The sequence below is a fragment of the Topomyia yanbarensis genome, chromosome 2, assembly GCF_030247195.1.
Source record: "Topomyia yanbarensis strain Yona2022 chromosome 2, ASM3024719v1, whole genome shotgun sequence".
Classification (NCBI taxonomy): Eukaryota; Metazoa; Arthropoda; class Insecta; order Diptera; family Culicidae; genus Topomyia; species Topomyia yanbarensis.
In genome coordinates, this window is record NC_080671.1 from 414,513,213 (window position 1) to 414,534,674 (window position 21,462).

Genomic DNA, 21,462 nt, shown 5'->3' on the forward strand with positions numbered 1-21,462 from the left:
GAAATCAATCATAATTCTCAGATTTTCTATTATATTGAGCTCACTTTTGAAGGGATTACGGTCTTTTCTTAATATGTAGCGAAGTTGGAATTGATTTATTGTCTTTGAAACATAGAACTGCTCACCGAAAAATTGCATAACTTTCAACATTTGCAGCAAATTTTATCTTGGGAATGCGTAGAGTTGAGACGAAAACGTAATGTGGTTAATAACGAGTATAGCACTTTCCGAAAGTAAAGAGATTTTTAAGTAAAATGGCGTTTTCCGTTCGACTCTAGCAGGTCCTGATCGATTTTGATGAGCATTTTATTATTGTTATATTACCAATTATATGAATAGCTATAATAAATGTTAGAAAATAGTAATTTAAAGTCATGATTACATCATTTTGAAACCGCCAATTTCGGAGGTTTAGTACCTTCGATGAATTTTACAAATATTAAATAGCACATCATTTGATAAAATTATTTTGGCGTTATATCCTCCAAGAAGTATTTATGGAGAATTTACTCCTCAAACAAATTTAATTCTTGGGGAACGCGCATAGCGTAGTTGGTAAATCGATTGTTTTGTGCGCAGCTCACCTGGGTTCGATTCCCAACCACGCACATAGGATCAGAGATTTTTCCAAAAGAGATTTCTCTAACACGAAAAGAGGCCATCGAACCTGTGGTTTAAAGCTCTATAATCAAAATTTAATAAATATTTCGAGACTTAATGTCTTCAGCAAAATCAAAAGTATCAAAATACTTTAGGCTATTTGAATTTACCTTTAAAATAAGTTATTATGATTTTACTGTTTATGATAAATCTCTTCTACTGTTTATAATCAATAAAATTTACATTTTATGCAAAGCTTGAGTTTGTAAAGCTTACAATAGAAAGTAATTTTAGAAAAAAATAGATTAAGGATCAATTCATAAATATCATTTCAAAACTCGATATACTGCCTACACGTAGTATTCATGCCTGGAATAAATTTTTTTTAAATGATAGTTTCAACAAATTTGCTAAAGACAGGAACTTTGTTACAATTTTTTGAAAAACTGATTCTAAATCCTTTCTTGAGCATGTTTTCCTTGTTTTAAAAGATGCAAAAATGCAAAAAAAATTTTTTTTAAATTTGTGTTAGAAGACTCTTTTAAGAAAAAAATTATATTAGATAATCAGAAAAAGCTATCAGACTACATCAAGGAGAGGGAAGCATATTTCAACAGCTTCAGTTTATTATTAAGAAAGAAAAAATATGTCCCGATGTTTCGTCTGGCGCCTAGGCCCTACGTTGTGTAGTCGGTTCGTCTTTTAATCGGAGTATGCGGGACCAAGAATTCATTTTATTCCTCTGGTTGCAGAGACATGTGAACAGCAGCAAAATAGGTTAATCGACCATCAAACCGTGTGAATAAAACGCGCAATAGCCATATACTAAAACCAATTTTATTCCTCGCGTTATCACAGAGAAAAACCGACCATCTCTGACGGTGGTCTACAATCGTAACTGATACATTTATTCTTACTGGATCAACTTATGAAGTACATTGAATAATTGCAATGAAACTGGCAACACATTTACATCCATGATCTCTCGCTACTCCTCTCTCTCACTCTCTTTCTCACGATCACAAGTCACTACTTGCAGTGTACTCACTACGAGTTACGATCGATATATAAATGATATGTCGAGGAACCGACCAAGAATGACGCTGTGTCACAACACCCGATTTAGTTAATGTCCTCATCTTGTCAGCCTAAAATACACTATGGGGCTGATAAAAACGGGTCTTCACAGTATTTATTATTCAAAGTGTCCCACATTAACAGGTACATCCAAATGTTTAAGGATATTGTTATCAATTGTATCAAATTACACCAATTTTTTTTATTGTTTTCAGGGGGTTATTATAACAAATTCTTCCAAAATTTGACAAACCTGTTCCCATTCGTACGATAGTTTATTTTAAAAGGGCATCCTAAATTAATTGGTATACTTAAGAGTTTATATGTTGCAGATTGAGAAAATACAGAAATTTTCATCTTTTCTCCTACACAATATTACAAATTCTTATTGAACAACTTTCCCTAGTAAGGTTGTGAAAATTATAAAGTTAATGAAAATTTTTAATAGTTTTATTTTTTAATAAACGGACAGTGACCGTTGCTCCACAACGCAGTTTATTCTTTTATGGCTTGCGGTGAGCATGATCTCACGTATTACTGAACTAAAAATTATGTAATTGAACTTAGTTTTTAGAATTCTTCTCAGATTTACCCCGCTGAAAATCGCGCAAATGGATCTGAATGAGACCAGCTGGTGCTCTAAGACGTTTTCGTTAGATCTTCAGAGCAACGCGCACCCAGTGCACTAACGTAAGTGACGGAGTGTTACCGAAAAGTTTCGTGAAAAAGAAATCTTCAGTGAATGATGGCGATTTTCCCTAACGGGTTTTCAAAGTTTTTTATTTGCTCTTTGGCATTAGGATTAGCGATAATAAATCAAATCAAAGATACTACTGGAAAGTCACTTTTAGAAAAAGTCGCTATCGAAGTGAAGTGAACTATGCACGCATGCACTTCAGAGGTTGCGTGATATCAAGAGCTGAAATTCCAGTTTTTAGTTCTCAGTGGCGTTGGAAATTTGATTAAAAAAATTTGTAAAATTCAGTTTTCCCTACACGATGCATTGATTAAAAACTTAGATATGTTATAACGAGGAGCATTAGCAATAATTCGTTTGTATGTATAATAAATAAATAAATAAATAAATAAATAAATAAATAAATAAATAAATAAATAAATAAATAAATAAATAAATAAATAAATAAATAAATAAATAAATAAATAAATAAATAAATAAATAAATAAATAAATAAATAAATAAATAAATAAATAAATAAATAAATAAATAAATGTCTATTTTGTGGGCCATTTTTAGGCTTTTTTATTGATTTGGTTAAGCCTTTGAGATTTATAGCCCTGATGTTGTCCTATGCTTATTTGAGCGATTCTCTGAGTCTTGTCACTATACAATTTAGTATGTGTTATCAAAAAATCGCGAAGCATCATGTTCAAAATGTTTTTAATCGATATATTATCCGAAGAAATTGATAAGAGTTATATGAAATGTCTCATCGCACTGTTAGGTGGATTAAAAGCGTTTTTTTCGTTTTAGATCAATTAGTTTTTTGGTTCTCTTTATATCTAGATGTATGATTTCATTTCATTACACCAGTCGTTTACTAGTTGGCCTCTTGTCCAAGCTAGTTTGATGGCACAGGCAGAAATGCTTAGAAATGATTCTGGTTCAACAAACATGTTTGATTAACCACGTCTGGCTAATTCGTTTGTTACTTTGTTACCAACGATTTATTGGTGGCCAGGTACCCAGAATGCCATTACTTTATTCCAAGTTCCCAGTTGTTGTAATGGCGTGATGTATTCCCAAACAAGTTTGTATTCACGTTTCTATGACCTTATTGCCGATATTGGCTGTCCGATATAGCACGTTTGACTAAATTAAAATTCAACCATATAACCGGATACCGAGACCGCATTATCGATTTCTTTAGAATAAAATAAAGTCCGACGAGACAGTATTTAAAAAATTATCACCTCTTAAAATAAAACTTTCCTACCACCAGTAGAATGCATCCATAACTTTACCTCAAACATAACAAACCCAGCTCACCTAATATTCATAGTAAAATTCAAACAACTTTTCCGTTCTCTACTTCCAGGTCGTCATCGATGTGTGAAATTTACCGCCACACCCAGCCCACTCCCACGAATCCCCTCGCAACGTTTGCCAGGGTCAGCCAGGAATAAATGTGGCCAACAGATAGCCAACAATCAACACTAGAACCATTCTCGGCCGCCACAGCAGCAGCAGCAGCAGCAGCAGCAGTAGCAACAGTACTGACGGGGCGGTGAAGCTGAAGATGAAAAATTTATGGAAAAAGTGTTGCAAGCGGAAAGCGTAGAGTGTTTTTCATGAATAATTTTCCCTCGCGCGGTGTGGAAAGCTGGCGCCCGTTTAGCTATCGACTGTCACGAGGTTACGAGGCCGGAAATTTGTTTGACTTTCGAACTGGATTTGAATCCTGCCCAGGTAGTGTCACGTGGGAAGAAATTCGTGTACTAAGTTTATTTATTTGCTTCCGTTCCGTAGCGCTGGGGCGGAAAGTGGAGCGGTATCCTTTCGTGCGGTAGCTCAAGCCGACAGTGAAGATTCGTTCGGTGATTTTCCATCGCGGAATTGGAGCTAAAATAAAAAAAAAGTGAACGAAATCGATTTTCTACCTAGAGTCAGTGTTGAAAGGCGTATAAACTGACAAACAAAAACTGAGATAAAACAAATCACGACCATTAGTCGCGGGGAAGCAACCTCGAACGGGTGGTTGTAAAAAGCTAGCGAAGCGGTAAATTGCGAAAAGCAACCCCGCTCCGGTGAATCGCGAACAGACGCGGTGAAGTTGAATCAAAATAAATACGAGGCCATAAATTTAAGCGGAGAACTTTGCAATCGGGTGGGAAAAAGCTTTCCTGAGAGGGTTCAGAAAACCTTTCCCATAAATTATCGATTTCGATAAACAAATCATAACCGTAAAATGAGGCTGGAACGGTTAGGAGGGATGGAAATTTACGACAGCGATCGAGGCAACAGTAGTGCCGGTGCTTGCTTCAGTTGCGAAGGACTTTTGAGTGGTTCTGACCAAGCGGACAGTGGCGACCGTTTGCTCAACGAGTGCCGCTGTGTTGATGTGAGTGGCAGTGCTGGGCACAGTACTAGTACCAACCGTAGCACGGGAAGCCAAAATGTTACATCAGCCGAGCTCATCGACACCGACAGCGATGGTACCGATAATGATGCAAGTAGTCAGAGCACATTACTCATAGGCAGCCATCAGCTGCAGCAGGCACCCACCACCAGCACTGCCACAAGCTTACCGGCGGGGGGATACAGCAGTAGGGCGGCGGGACGGAAAATCAGATCCCATCTGCACCTGGTGACAGCCGTTGCCGTGGTGCTGCTGACACAATTGACTGTAAATATTAGCATAGGTAAGTGTCAGATTGAAATTACTGTTTACTTTGGGGGTCGTGTTTATGCAAGGGGATGGAGCTGACGGGCTGGGTTTTTCAATGTAAAGTTCATGGTATGCGAAAATTTCAAAAATTTGTTTGCTAGATTCTTCTGTTGTCTTTAAAAAAATACTCGAATTAGGTCACGAAAAGCATACATTTTCCAGCCAATGCCAATCTCGATTAACGTAATTTGCAATAAACCTCAAGTGTTTACATCGTGTCCAATTGACAGGCAAACAAAGACGACTGGGAGCTCATGCTGTTCTCACCTCAAAAAACCATGTTAAGCCATTATCTGCACCATCAACGTCAAACGTTGACAACGGTGACAATAATAACGAACAAACAAGTCCAACACCACGTGTGTCATAATGTTTCATTTATTAACTCAATCTTTCATGTCTGTTTACACTTGACCTCCCACGTAAAGCCTCTCCTATCCATACCGAGAAATGCGTCGCCCTTGCCGCCAACAGTAATCCCACCGTTCAGTTGGACAATATTTTCACTCATCCTTAACTGTTAATCCCTTCGGGCGCATTAGAGTCTCCTACTCGTTCAAATCGCTATGAGAGTGAATGAAATCCGCACGGTCAACAGGATAACAAAAATAATGACCCGCTCTGTATAAATAAAGCTTCTCGTGTTACAGGACTTCATCCCTCTCTAATTGGTTCATAATTGAGTTGCGAGAGGTTTTTTCGCTACTTGGCCACGTATACATAGAGACACTACACACACAACAAGCACAGCGGTCAACGAGCCGTTTCCGTGGAGAAAGGATCAGCTTCCTCCAGCGATATAATTATCACCTTAATTTGGGCGGAGGTTTCTTTTGCACCGCCCCTGGCATGACTGACCGGATCACATTTCATCCTTGTCATGCTAGGCAGGCGTGCAATTGCGGGAAGGGGGCTTTAGTACTGATGGTAGGCTACACTACTCTCCCGGTAGACCGCTGCTATCCGGCCATGAAAGAGCGGCGGAACACAATTCATCTCAAGTGTAAGTGGAAACCATTAGTGAGCTTGGCCACGAGGCGGTGTCCCTTTTGTGGGTGTTCGTAGGTGGAGTTTGGGTTAACAAACGGTCATTCGAAGTAATATGGTTCAAATCAGTTCTTGCAAAGAAGAGTTAGTAATAACTTATAGCACCCACGTAACGAATAAAAAAACGAAAATAGATTGTTTGAAAAATGTTTAAAACTACGGTGAACCATAATCGAAAAGAGGTTTTATTCGTTTATTTGTTTGTTTGTTGTATCTTCACCAACAGACCGCTTGGCCAGGGCCTGCGAAATACTTTTTTTCCGAGTGGGTAGTAAGACTCGGAGTGATTTCTACTCGTAGTGACGAAAGTTCAGACATGTAAGTATGTAAGTGAAAGTGAAAATTTCCGGATAATACCTGGTGGCTATTTGGAAATACCCTTTGTTAACGGGCTGTGTGACCGACGGCTCAGCGAAAATGTGTTTGTTTATTACTGATACTACAAATGTTCCACAGCTAAGTACCAATTACACTATTGTTACAAATTTCGTAGCATTAATTTTCTGTTTCCTCCGATAAAACCTTCTTTGCGTGGGTACTGAAGCCCGCATGATAGTGTTGACTAATGGCAAGCTATCTCCGGCAACAGACAGCCCCTCAGGCTTAATGGAGGTCGATTTGAATATTTATCCGATGGCAAAATAATGCCGAAAAATCTCCTTTTCGGTATAAATTGTATTCATCTAAAACAACAGGCCCCTGGAAGGTCTACTTCCAAACCAAATATAACCCATTTAACATCATCGATTTATCGCGTAAATTAACTAAACAACACTCGGCCGTGTACGAAGAAGTATCTTGTCTACGTAGCCGCCTGGGAAGTAGAGTTTGATGGTGTAGTCTACAACAGAGGCCTTAATTGCGAAATATGGGGTTGGCTTCTTCCAGAACCTTTTGTTTCAGTCAGTGAAAATTCTGGTTTGCAAGCAAATGCGTTCAGCATAAATCAAATAGTATAAGAACTTATTTTCAATCAGTCTCATGACGAGCCTTTCGCCAGATCTATTCTTCCAAACTTTGTTCTTTTGAACGGGGCTCGTCTACCTGCTCGCCTTTTTGTGACTCAGGGCATGCCGTCATTGCGAACAAGTGGGCCATACTGCTACCCAACGACTAATTTATACGCTCCCACGTCCACTAAAGAAATTCCCCCTGTGGAGGCATACAAGGTTTTAACTGGCTTGATTATCGACACTGCGATTAAAAGTCAGACGAAACGAGATCCGGCACAAACAGCAGTGGACGGTCTTCCACTTCGTGGTGGGTAGAGAGCACTCAGAATTGTACGCGAAAAGGTCCTATAATGACTTTTTGAATGTCAGATCGCTCGATTTTTTCCGAATAGAATCAACGTTTGAAATGCAAATGAAAAACTTAATGAATGCTGAAAATGCGGTTATCGGCACCGATTTGTCGACGGATTAACGAGAAAAATATTGTTTCATTTGGTGGCTAGGTTCTACATTGTGCATTCCACTCAACCGTTGATCGGAATACACAGAACAAAGAATCCTTTTTCGGCGACAACAGCATTCCATATAGATCTAAGCTAAACAATTGATGTTTCGTGATGAAATGATAATACTTTATTTAAACGAAAGGATAACACAAATTTATCTGACAAAAAAATGCTCGTGCTAAGCATTGTAGTGCGAATATTACTGTAGTGTTCGTTAGATGATGACTGTGCTGCATACATTCTCACCACAAAACTGATGGTTTTAAATTTACCCATCATCGACCATGTCCACATCGTTACAGTTCCAAGGATGCTCTCCATTCGATGGAGCATGGAAAGCACTCCTTGCATTTTCTGGGGAAAACATGGGAGTTCATTAGTACTTTAACTGAAAAATTATATCAGATAACTTTAGTTTGAATTATTTTGCATTGCTACATTCCGGGTAATGAGAAGGCGGAAATTTAGATTAGAATGGTAATGAGAAAAGGCGAACAGTTGGGCATTAGAAGGTGATATTCATGAAAGATCGCGTAGTTTCAACGAGTTTTTCAGTATTTCTTATCAGATGATAGGGATAAGGATGATATCTTGGGTCATGTCCAGTTATTATACGTTGGATGAGCATCTCCGGTGTAGTAGGGTTGTAGAGAGCGGTCTCTGCGCTTATGGTGACGATTATCGTAACATTAAACATGTTGTCTGGTCGTGCGCCTAGTGCCCTAGCGCTAGATCTTCGTTAAACGAATCCCGTTGGCCTCGTTTCAGTCCGAGATGTGCTAGCTATCCTCCATCTTTCTGTGTGTCTCTCATATACAGATTTTTAAACACGATAGATAGCCTAATTTAGTTATCTCTTCTCATTTGGTTAATATGCCAACAGCTACCTGGAAATCTAGTCATAAAAGAGTTCCCAGTGGATCCAAGGAGGGCCATCGGCGATCGGTCCTGTAGTATTCTCCTGTTTGCCAAAAAGCTCCAAGTTTAATATCTTCTTTTCCTTAACATGTCCGCCCTCTCTTCACTTTCCCTGATACGGTCTCTGCTACTCTGATGTTGAGATCAATTCCTCTTGTGTATATCTTTTGCCTTCCTTATAATAAGCCTAATAGTGTTCCTCCTTGTTTCAATTGTTAATCAAATAATAGTTCGTGCCAAAAAATAACATTGTGTATTTAGACTTAGAAAATATTTCTAACTGCATCCTTTGGTCTAAATAAAAATGCACTAAATTTTTTTGCTGCATATCGATCTGAATTCCTTGTTTAAAGATGTAGATGTGTCAAAATATATTCCCCTTAGCATTACTAAAAAAAGTTTAAATTTTAATCAAATCATCATTATTATACCATATTTTAAAGAAATTTAAATTGCCACGCCACCGCCACTCACTCCAGTTGGCCTGGGTTCAATTCCAGCCGAGGTCGTTGAGATTTTTCTGAGGTGAAAAAATATGTGGTTACGTCTTCCCTCTGAAGGGAAGTAAAGCCGTTGGTCCCAGGTCCATGAGTTAATTGATCGATATTTAGTCCTGATAGTGGAGTCATCTCTTTGGCGTCGATAAAGAAGAAGTATAATCCAACTTCTATACATGACCGCATCGTTGTCCCGTTTTCTATGGGGTTTCCTGTCTTTATGGAACTGTTATGCGACCATGGGCAGTACAGGGGAACATGGGAAGACTTGACCAGGTTTTCAGCTAAAACCGCATAAATCTCTAAAAAAGCCTTCAATCTCTCAAAAGTCATTGCGATATAATCATTGCGATATATTGTGCGTCCTCATGATTTTTTGCAGAATTGTTTATTTAATTTTTGGAAAGTTACAAAAGTTTTACTGTGATCGTTTTTTTGGTCAAGTCTCCCCACTGCGGGGAGACTTGACCAAGGCGTGGGGAGACTTGACCAAGAGAATTTTGAAAAATCAAAACAAAAAATAATGACATAAAACATACTGTAATTTTTTTCCATATTGTCGAAATCCTTAGGTAGCAGTAAAAAATATAAAAGGATTGCATTTGATAAATTTCGATTTTTTTAATGCATTTTTTTAAGGATTGACTGTACTGCTTGTATTGCATTGTTCACACGTCACGCAATCAGTCCTACTATTGCTAACTTTGTTTACTAATATGAAAATATAAAGACTTATGTTTGAGATGAGATTTTTTATGGCGTGATTAACATTAACAGTAGATACCAAATCATAATAAATATCAGGAGTTTTGTATCCTTCTTCAACTAATTGCCAGTTGGTCAAGTCTCCCCATAAAATCTTGGTCAAGTCTCCCCAACATTAGGTATTGCGTTCAATGTCATGCAAATTCTAGTCATACCTATTCCAATGTTCCAATTTGTGTAAAATCATTTCACTGCTTCACAAGGATTAATACCATGTTCACACTACAGAGTTAAAACATGTTATAACAATTAGCAACAAGAAAAATGTCATCAAGATAGCGTTAAAACACGTTTTAACTCGTAGTGTGAACATAGTATAAGATGGTATATTAGTACATTAATAGTAATTAGTAGTCGAATAGATATGTCCATACAAAGTTTGATAAAAAATTACATCATTTAATGCAAATTTATTATTCACGAAATATTTTCTGTAAGAAAAAAAAATTTCATTCCAAACTTTTTAAATTACCTTAAGGGGTCGAAACAAGTATAAAAATATTTTTGAAAAAAAATTAAAAATCGAATAGAAGACGCTATAGCAAAAAAATATAATTATGCGCTTGGTCAAGCCTCCCCATGTTCCCCTACTTACTAACAAATATCTTCCCATGATACTTGTGGAGTGTGCAGTAGTATATAGGGCCTCTAGCAAAAGTAAGTATCGGACTAACTATTCTTTCCCTTTCCTTCCGCGAACTACGTTCGGGCCTGGCCGGCGCCGGTATTGGTTAATAAAACACTTTAGGATTACTAGGAGTTGCACATTGAATGTTTCGCTACTCACAAGCATAATTCTCTACTTATTCCCTGTGCAACTTCAACTAGTCCAGATCGATAACGGAGCAGCAGCCAGGGGTGGTAACACAAGCTCAAGCTCATATTTTCAAGAAATTAAAATTTTAAGTTAAAAAAACTTTGCATCTCAATAAAAAAAATGAAATTATTGTGCATCGCGAATGTCAGGCGCACGCATTTTGTGCGCATGACAAATATTCGGTTAATTTCAGGTTTGAGTTTATTGCAAATTTTCGAGTGGGCATTTCCCCTCTCTGTTATTTTCGAGTGGGTAATACTATTCATACTAGCCACTGTATCCGCCGGCCAAGGGCAGCCAATGGTGGTTGCTTAAACTAATTACATTTCAAAATTGAAACTATCAAATTTTTCGTTTGGTTCAATTCAAACGTCATCGCCACACTGCTGAAAAAACTCTCCAGTTCACTCTGAAAAAACTCGGCATCGGTTTTATCCCGTATTTGTCGAAAAAATTTCATGTCGCTGTTTTTCTTTGTGGGGTTTTTGTACTTTGATATTGACGTTATTAAAGTAGATGAGAAATAGTACAGGACCGAGCTGGCTTCCTTGTGGTATGTCGGATGTAGCGAAAAATGGTGCAAATGGACAGTCCCTTATGCTGATTTGGAGCTGTCTTTCATCGAGGTAGGAACGAAACCAGCGTAGGAGTTGTTCATAAATTCCGCGTTTGTCCAGCTTCGCCAGTACGATATCATGGTTGATTTTGTCTAAAGCCGCAGATAGATTCATGCAAATAGAATCAGTTTGCAATCTGTCCATCGAGTACATATGTTGTGAACGAGAGCAAGTTGGTCATTGTAAATCCTTTAGGCATAAAACCGTGTTGGTCGTCTACAATGTAGTGTTTGCAGTCAATGAAAAGAGGGTACCTAAAACAACTAGCTCGAAGTGTATTGATACGCTACATAAACACGAGATTCCCCGATAATTATCAGATTTCAATGATACTTTATATAGATGAAGACTATGTCACAAAAAGCGGCTTTGCATACTTTGTTTTTCCAAAAATGATCTAGACTATCTTTTGAAAAGGGTCAAACTTTTTGTGCATTTTTTTTTTCAAATGGCTATAGTTTAAAAATGACAAATCTTACAACAAAATGTTGTAGGAGTGATTTTCACAAAATTAGACAAATTTTTGAACAAAAATGTTGAAAAAATTCTTCATCGACTCCAGCACTGAAAAAATCTATTTTAAAAATTTAAAGTCGATTTACTAAATAAAACCCATTTTTGATTTGGATGAAATTTTGTTCCAAGATTGGTAATTATGTTTCCCATCTACTGTCAAAAATTCGAGTTGGGCACTTTCAAGAAAAAAGTTATTTGAAAAAACTTTTCCTTGTCCAAACTGATTTTTTTTGAGTGTATATTTATCGAAAACTAATCCAATGAAAGTCATAATCATCTCAGAATCCAATTTCTCATCTGCTAGTTGCGCGATACATGCAAAAAGTATCAATAAAGAATTTGGTATATATTCATAACAAACTTGAATGTAAACTTTCAAATGGGGACAATAATTAATTAACAATAATAAGCTTCTATTTCAAAAAATTTTAAAATAATTAGCACGATGACGAAGTCGACCGATAAATCGACACACAATGGCCTCCACTGCGAGCCGTGTCCAACAACCCTGCCATTAAGCTTTGGAATAATGTTTGAAAACATGGCCCACAGCAAAAATCAATTCACCCGCGAGTCCGCCACGCCAGCGCGCACAGACCAGTGGTCGTTTCTTTGAACAGGTGCGGAGTATGAAAAAACTCCACGCTCGGTCTCCTCGATGCATTACTATCGAGGCGTAATGCAATAACCGTCTTCAAACAATTGTCTGTCAGAGGTTCTTTAGCACCGATGCACGCAATATGCTTGATGATGTTTGCAATACCGTCAAACCCCTCAACCTAGGGAGGAATACAAGGTAGACCTTTTTTAAAACAAAATAATAAGAATAACTCAAGACCTGTTCGATATATCAAATTATTCGGTTCAATAAAATGGTGTATTTCCATGATGGTAACAATTTTGTGGAACTGACATGTCTAAAAATCTTTTTTTTAGAGTTGCCCTACTGGAGCTGTAGAGCTAGGTTCTCGGAAAGGCTCCCTGTCAGAATTACACACTACAATTGCAGGCGAGACAGGCAACGTCATCCACTAAAACACTGCTTAAGGCTAATTGAAGCGGGCCGTGATTCTAAATGTGATATTCATTGTCGGTATATGTAGGCGTAGAGATTTTGCGATCACGTGTATCATCGCGAAAGGCTCGAGCATTTGTACGCTAAAGTATTTTATCACGTTTGCGTTTGTATGTTGCGTGCGCTAACGTGTATGTAACTTCGCGTGTATAAATTCGATTTCATAACTAAATGACTTAGAAGAATCGCGGTGCTGAATGGCACATGGGACTTAATTAAGCTTAATAAATTAGACAATCTGGAGCTTGCCACCCAGATCTGTGGTTTGCCGCCCAGGCTTAGATTAAGAAGAGTACTAATTCTCGACAACAATGGCCACTTTGTGTGGATGGTCAAAAATGGTGGTGTGTCGAGGAGTGGTGCCTTCCCTACTGCATCATACCTACTGCACATTCTTTGAAAGAAAGTGTGGCGAGACTCCAACGTTGGCAAATCTAGCAACATGCATCTATTATTATACGACGCAAGACGGATAGGGTCGTTCGGCTTTCTGAGAGCAAATCGTACAAAGCTTTTCTGAACGCGGTCCAACTGATTTGAATGGTATTGTTTCAGCGCGTAGAAATCCACGAAATGAACAGTGTTCCGTTTCAGAAAATCCAAAGTTGCAAAAGCCTTCGCCGTTGTTGCAGTGATGTGATTGGCGAAAAAGAGTTTTCTGTCGAATAACACTCCCAATTCACGGATAGATTATAATATTATACGTTAGCAATGTTTTAAGGTACTGTTGTGATGGATAAACAGAAGGGCCGGTAAATACATCTCGGAAATGATCTGGAAAAACGTTTACCCATTTGGCGTAGACTGTGAATTTTTGTCTCGAAGATAGACATTTTCCGGTATAGCGAGTAAAGGCGCTATAACCTAGGCTCAATGAGTCAGGGCAAGGTGTAAATACCTTTGTCCCATCGCAAAGGACCCAAGGAGTGACATTAACCTTCTTAGCAAAGTCACTCCCAACGTTTTATTCTAACCCCCTATAAACTGAAACGGTCGGTACGGTTGTCCTCGTTTCTTCCTCATTCAAGTTTCAAAACGATTCGTTGGTTGAATTGTTCATTAAATGAATAATTCACTTGCCGTATAATATTGAAACATCTTCAAACCCAACTCTGCACAGTAGGCCTGGACGTTTTAATATTTGCGATATATTATAATATGCTTCAAATATTAATGTTGACAAGAAAGACACTACAGAAAAACTGAAGTGTTTTCCAGGATGCTTTTCAATACTGGCTGTGTAAGGGTTAGAATAGAATAGAATAGAATAGAATAGAATAGAATAGAATAGAATAGAATAGAATAGAATAGAATAGAATAGAATAGAATAGAATAGAATAGAATAGAATAGAATAGAATAGAATAGAATAGAATAGAATAGAATAGAATAGAATAGAATAGAATAGAATAGAATAGAATAGAATAGAATAGAATAGAATAGAATAGAATAGAATAGAATAGAATAGAATAGAATAGAATAGAATAGAATAGAATAGAATAGAATAGAATAGAATAGAATAGAATAGAATAGAATAGAATAGAATAGAATAGAATAGAATAGAATAGAATAGAATAGAATAGAATAGAATAGAATAGAATAGAATAGAATAGAATAGAATAGAATAGAATAGAATAGAATAGAATAGAATAGAATAGAATAGAATAGAATAGAATAGAATAGAATAGAATAGAATAGAATAGAATAGAATAGAATAGAATAGAATAGAATAGAATAGAATAGAATAGAATAGAATAGAATAGAATAGAATAGAATAGAATAGAATAGAATAGAATAGAATAGAATAGAATAGAATAGAATAGAATAGAATAGAATAGAATAGAATAGAATAGAATAGAATAGAATAGAATAGAATAGAATAGAATAGAATAGAATAGAATAGAATAGAATAGAATAGAATAGAATAGAATAGAATAGAATAGAATAGAATAGAATAGAATAGAATAGAATAGAATAGAATAGAATAGAATAGAATAGAATAGAATAGAATAGAATAGAATAGAATAGAATAGAATAGAATAGAATAGAATAGAATAGAATAGAATAGAATAGAATAGAATAGAATAGAATAGAAGATAGACATTTTCCGGTATATCCCCGGAACGTTTTTTGCTACTGACCATATTCGATTATCCGTAGTCTCGATTATCCGTAGACTCGATTATCCGTAACTCGATTATCCGTAGTCCAAAGAAAACCACTACCATAAACCAAGGTGACATTGGTCACTTTTCGAAGTAATCATTACATATTTTTCGACGTAACATATTTTTTCAAGTTTAATATTTTTAAATCATGTACTGATATATGAAGAACATGATTGGATGGTTTTACCTGAAATTCTCTGCTTACTACTATTTTTTCAAAAATCATTACAATTTGAAGTCCGTTTTCATATTCCGGGGTGACTTTGATAGCCTGTGTGTTCACCCACATGAAGTTCTTGATGTCAATGTTTTTCATTCAAATGTTTGTTTAAACTAATTTTAAGACGATACCCGTTGTTAAATATATGTTAATTGGCATTGTACACAGCATTTAAATATACTGTAAAATTCAAACGACCAAAAATCGTATAAATCGAGTCTAACTTGAATAAAAGTATCTAAAAACTTGTTTAACTGCAAAATTTGTTTTATTCCAGTGGTTTATAAATTAACAAAGATTTTCATCCATTTTAACATATTGGAGTATTGCATATAAAAAATATTGCGAATTTAAGCTTGAAATAATTTGAAATAATTGCTAACTAGTTTCACAAAACAATTTTTTTAAATTAAGTAAGTTCTCAGAAATCGATTCGGCACATCCGATACCAAAGAAAGATAAAAACTCGCATGGAATTTACTATTCTTTCTAAACTCTAAGATTTATTTGTTGTATAAAAATAGACACTTTACGAAGCTTCGTCAAAATAAGATAAAGTTTAGATTTTTGCATTTTTTGCACTCAAAAATCGAATAATGTGCTCAAAAAGTACAAAAAATCACTACTTTATAAGTTTAGAGTAAAACTCATTACAAATTTGAATGATTAGGTAGAATATTCTAGCTAAATATGTAAGGGACCATCCATAAATGGCGTAGCATTTTTTGAGTCATTTTAATACCCCCCTCTCCCATAGTAGCATTTCGGCACAAACCTCTAAATACCCCCCTGGTAATTACGTAGCTTGACGGTAACTCTCCCCCTGTCTCCGTAAATTTTTTTAAACAATAAAAAACGATGTTAGTTATTCCCCCCCGTACCCCCCTGTCGTCACACATCATCACAAAATGCAAAACTCCCCCTCCCCATATAATGCAATGTCATTTATGGATGATCCCTAATCTATTAAAAAAGTTTCGAGTGATCAAAGTCACCCCGGTTTACGGTACATTACACATCTATAATTGTAATTTATACCAACTACAGTTTCTGAAAGAATAAATATTTTCTAAAAAAATATGAAAACTTCGTAGAAGTGCAGAAATTTTACTTAATTAGCATATAATTTTGTATTCGATGCGATGACTTACATATTTTCGCACACCAATCAATTACAATTGATACTAGCTACAGTTTTTGGAAAACCTGAATTTTATGTTCTCACAAAATTTTCACAAAAACACGTGTAAATACAGAAAATTCGCATTTAAAAAAACTTTTTTTTCTATCCCAATATTCAAATACAAAAATCGATAGAAATTGATATCAGCTGAAAAACAATCGAAACTTTTTAAATACTTTAAGAATATCGACACTTTGAATTCTTAAGATTCAAAGAATTTCGGGTGAGTGTCAATGAGAATTGAACGCTTGATAGTATGTGTATGAAAAAATGTGTTCAGCTTTGCCATCGGATTATACATATAAATCCTTTTCAAAACTCTAAAAGAAGAAAATCAGTCGATTTATTAGATCATCATGATTCAAATCATGCTAAATAGCTGCTGGAAAAACGATCGGCTTAGCTGAATGGTGCTTTTGAAAAAGTGGCGCTAATACTGCTGCTGATTGAACAACGCACGCTTCTTGGTGTCGTGCGCGTAAAAAGTTGTGCATTTTTGATACTTGTAACGTGTGCAAAATTCATCCCCCTAAGAAATGCAGAAATGCATATTTCAAAACCATCCAATGCTGGTTCTTTGTTGGACCAACGTTTGGCGACGCTCAGCAGACCGTTCAGCAGGTGTCCATTACTGGACTTGTGTTGGATGGTTTTGAAACAATTTTTTGGGCTTCTCAGTGGAATCTAGCGTGTTGCTTCTCTTAGAGGATTCCCAAAGTTTTGTTTTTGTATACAAACTAGTGGTGCGTAATCTCATACTCAGTGGTTATTTCTGTTTGAATTTACCAAAACCAGTATTAAGTTGATCGAAGTTTCACACAGAGAATTTAGTTTTATGTGTCTTGATTATTAGACCAAAGATAAGTATATTAATCCAAATTAATCGAACACGATACTTTAAAATAAAATAAGTTAGCTAAATAACTTATTACATGTCTTTCTTTCACTTTATAGAATATAAATTGATCGTCCATAAGTCAAACATTAATGCATGTACCATAAGTGAAACATTGATGCATGTACCTTAGATACTGGTTTTCAACATATAACTAATATATTTCATGAAGAAAAAAAAAACATTTGTTTTGATTCGATTATCCGGAGCGAGATTTTTCTGCACCCTACGGATAATCGAATCTGGCCTGTATTTATAAACGTCCAGAATGTCAAGGGATTGTTTCGAAAGTTGCGTTGCACTTGGTTCAGATATTCACCGAATGCACTGTTCCAGGCTGTTTTATACTGCAGTTCCATTTGACGAAGAACAGTTTTGTTCTCGTCGGTCTTACGACGTAAGTACCACTTTCATTATTTCCGGAGTACGTTGCGTAGATGACCAAGCTCGGCATTTCACCATTTTCTGCTGACACATTTTAAGGACCATAACGGCGAAGAAGTTGCAACTGTCTGATCTTAATCGTTTCCATCTAGCATATCACGTCATTTGACTTAATCGAGGTTGCGTTGAATAAAGTCAAGGTTAATTGTGTCAAAAAGTCACTACCGTTAGAACACGTATCAAAACTTAAAACGAAGAGTTTATTGTAAGGGTATACCCTCAGTATATAACAGTATTATAACCGAGGGGACGGGTATAGCGTAATTGGTAAATCGATTGCCTCATACGCAGCTCACCCAAAACCCAACTCAAACCCAAAACGAGGTGAATGACCTTAAGGTTAAGACCTCTATAATCAAAATAATAGAAAAAATATTATAACCGACATTACAGGGGCAATCAGTTCGAACACGTCCGGGTCGTTGACGAAGGCTAAATCGAGGGTGAAAAGAGGCTGCATGATGACAAGTTCAAACAGTTTTGAAATGGTGCATAGTGATATGATGCCGCGGAAGTTTTCGATGTCATTTCTTTTGCATTTTTATAAACAGAAAACATATCCGCTTTTTTCCAGCACGAGGGAAAAACCCCCTTGGATCAGGACAGTTGGAAAAGGTGACGAATTAAAGACAGCAAGTAGTCGATATGATGCTTCAAAAGAACGGACGGTAGTCCATCTGGTCCCGGTTTGTGAGTTGACTTCAGCTGGCGGGTAAAATCGTATCATCCACGTCATTTGACCAAAAGTCTGTGTTTGCAAAGGGACGTTTCTGAGGGCGGCGAAAAACGTGCTCAGCAGATAATACTTCTGCTTTAAAAACGCTGGCGAACTTAAAGGAAAAGAGACGACAGATTTCATTGCTATCGGTAGCCATTTCACCATTTAGAGTCATCGACGACGGAAGGCCAGACTCTTTGCGTTGCTCGTTGATATACCTCCAAAAAATACTTCGGGTGCGATTTGAGCTTGCGTTGAATATTGTGCTTGTGACGTGAGTGACAACGTTTGCTCATCTTTTTGTACTCGAAATTGAGCCTCACATAGTGGTTCCGGAGTGACAGAGTTCTGGTATTTCGTGAATTTTCTCAAGGCGGCTCGCTTTGCTGTTTTAAGTTACCGTAACTCAAACAAACAAATAAACAAATAAACAAATAAACAAATAAACAAATAAACAAATAAACAAATAAACAAATAAACAAATAAACAAATAAACAAATAAACAAATAAACAAATAAACAAATAAACAAATAAACAAATTAACAAATAAACAAAAAAACAAATAAACAAATAAACAAATAAACAAATAAACAAATAAACAAATAAACAAATAAACAAATAAACAAATAAACAAATAAACAAATAAACAAATAAACAAATAAACAAATAAACAAATAAACAAATAAACAAATAAACAAATAAACAAATAAACAAATAAACAAATAAACAAATAAACAAATAAACAAATAAACAAATAAACAAATAAACAAATAAACAAATAAACATTTCGGAGAGACTTGAGGGAGTCTATCATCGACGTCACATTCTATAGTCCTTCACTGACGGCGAACACGGACTGGAGAGTATGCAAAATGTATGTATACCCATAGTGATGACAATCATGCGGCGTATCGGAGAATGACGACCGGCGAGCGAAAGTTCAAGACGAAAGCCTTCAACGAAGATCTCTTCGTTGAGGCACTTCGGTCGGACAGCGGAACTGAGAACATGGTTACTGATCTAACAAGTCGGGCGGTGATGGCCACCATAATACCGCGAAAACTGGAACCATGCAATACACGGCGTCCAGCTTACTGGTGGAACGAAATACTCAGTACGCTACGCGTTGTTTATCTTAGAGCCAGAAGGCGAACTCAGAGAGCAGTATCGGAGCCAGATACAGAGGAGTGCAAGGAAGTATTTCTGGAAGTTAGGGCCGATTTAATATGGGAGGTCAAGCTCAGCAAGTCAGATTGCCACGGGGAACTGTGCCGAGTAGTAGACACCAATCCCTGAAGCGACGCGTACAGAGTCGTAATGGGGAAAATAAAGATCCCGTCGACGCCGGCCGAAATGTGCGCGGGTATGTAGAAAATACTCGTAGAAGGTCTCTTCCTGAAGCATGATCCAACTACCTGGCAAACGATACTGTACGGCAAAGAAAAAGGAGCAAACACGGACGATCGGCAAGTGACAAATGACGAGCTCGCAGTAGCGTTGATATAACTGAAATTAAAGAAAGCCGGTCCGGATGGAATACCAATCATGGTCCTGAAAGCGGCGATTTGTTCTGAACGGTGCTGCAGAAATGTTTAGATGCAGGCAGCTTTTCAGAAATGTGTAAGGTACATTAGATGTTACTGTGACAGCCAGGGAAGACACCGGGCGATCGGGCCTCGTCTATGCTTATATGTCTATCTTGGAAATTCTGGAAAGAATCACCCTTAATAGACTGAGTGCGTGCGGAGGGCGAGTGCAGACTGTCCAAGATCCAGTTCGAATTTCGCAAAGGAACATCGACAGTGGATGCAACTCCAAGACCACGATTTCACGAAAATCATGAGACGGAAATGCAATTATTTGCCCTTCCCTAGAGGCTTCAGTGCAAACATATAAGGATCGGCAGTTAGACTCGTATGACAGCATGTTCCAAATTCGGACATTGCTCGAGAGTGCGAAAAAAGCATCTAAACGAAAGTGAAGGGGAGATCGATACTGCACTGTGGTCACGATAGATGTGAAGAATGCATTTAACAGTGCCAGCTGGAGAGTCATCGCCGCAGCGTTGCACAGAATGAGGATCCCCGACTATCTATGGTAGTTTCTAAAGAGCAGAGTACTGCTGTACGAGACGAACGAAGGGCAGAAGTCAATGCGATGGCATTACCTCACGGCATTACTTCGGGAAGAGGTTTTTTATGTGCACAGCACACACTCCTATCCAACTACTTAGTAGTTAATTCTTTCAGTATGGTTACAGCACATATCCTCGACACACTGCCAGTTTTCGACCATCCACACAACGTGGCAATTACTGTATGGTAGTAGAAAAGCTAGCGTTGGGTCTAGAATTAGTGCTCTTCCCCTACGAGGACAATCTGGGTGGCATACTTCAGAACTGTCTAATTTACTGAGCTCTTCGGTTCCCTTGTGCCATTTAGTACCACTTCCTCGTTGAGCTTCCGATTTGTTCGCGGTATACTTGGTCTAGTCCCCGACGATGGATCCAGCCTACTCCGACGAAGAGTTTCCCGGCGAGAGAAGCTCGAAAGTGGGCCAACTAGCCAGGTGCCGAGGTCAGTTCCGAGATTCCGGTGGAGTAGGGCGTCCGGTTTGCTGGAGCCCCGGCGCGACTGGTCGCGGTCTAATCAGTCTAGTTCCCAGCGGTGAATCTGACTGTGCGCTGGCGGAGACTTCCCCGGGGAAAGAAGTTCTCCAGATACCGATTCTTCGTTGGTTTCAGTATCACAACTTCTTGAGCCTTTTGGCTCCGTGTCCGGTGCCACTTAGCACCCCTAGTTCATTAAGTCCTTTATTTCTTTTCTTGTGCCATTTAGCACTACTTTCTTGATGAGCCACTCAGCTATCCGATTTGTTAGCAAACTACGTGGTCTAGTGCCCGACGATGGACCTGACCTACTCCGATAGAGAGTTCCCCGGCGAGATAAGTTCTCCTGAAGTCAATCAGCTAAATAGGTGCCAAGATCAGTTCGGCGAGTCTGGTGAAGCGGGGTATCCGGTGCACTAGTGCGCCGATGACC

At 37.6% G+C, this 21,462-nt stretch overlaps 1 protein-coding gene across 2 annotated transcripts in view; it reads left to right on the forward strand.

Moving 5' to 3' along the window:
• The window catches only part of LOC131685117 (hemicentin-1-like), a 574,669-nt gene that overhangs the window by 202,248 nt on the left and 350,959 nt on the right, over positions 1-21,462 (forward strand). For both annotated transcript variants that reach the window (XM_058968577.1, XM_058968578.1), the window contains exon 2: positions 3,735-5,058. In XM_058968577.1, the coding sequence (XP_058824560.1) occupies positions 4,605-5,058 (454 nt within the window). In that variant the 5' untranslated portion in view covers positions 3,735-4,604. The remainder of the gene's footprint in view (positions 1-3,734; positions 5,059-21,462) is intronic.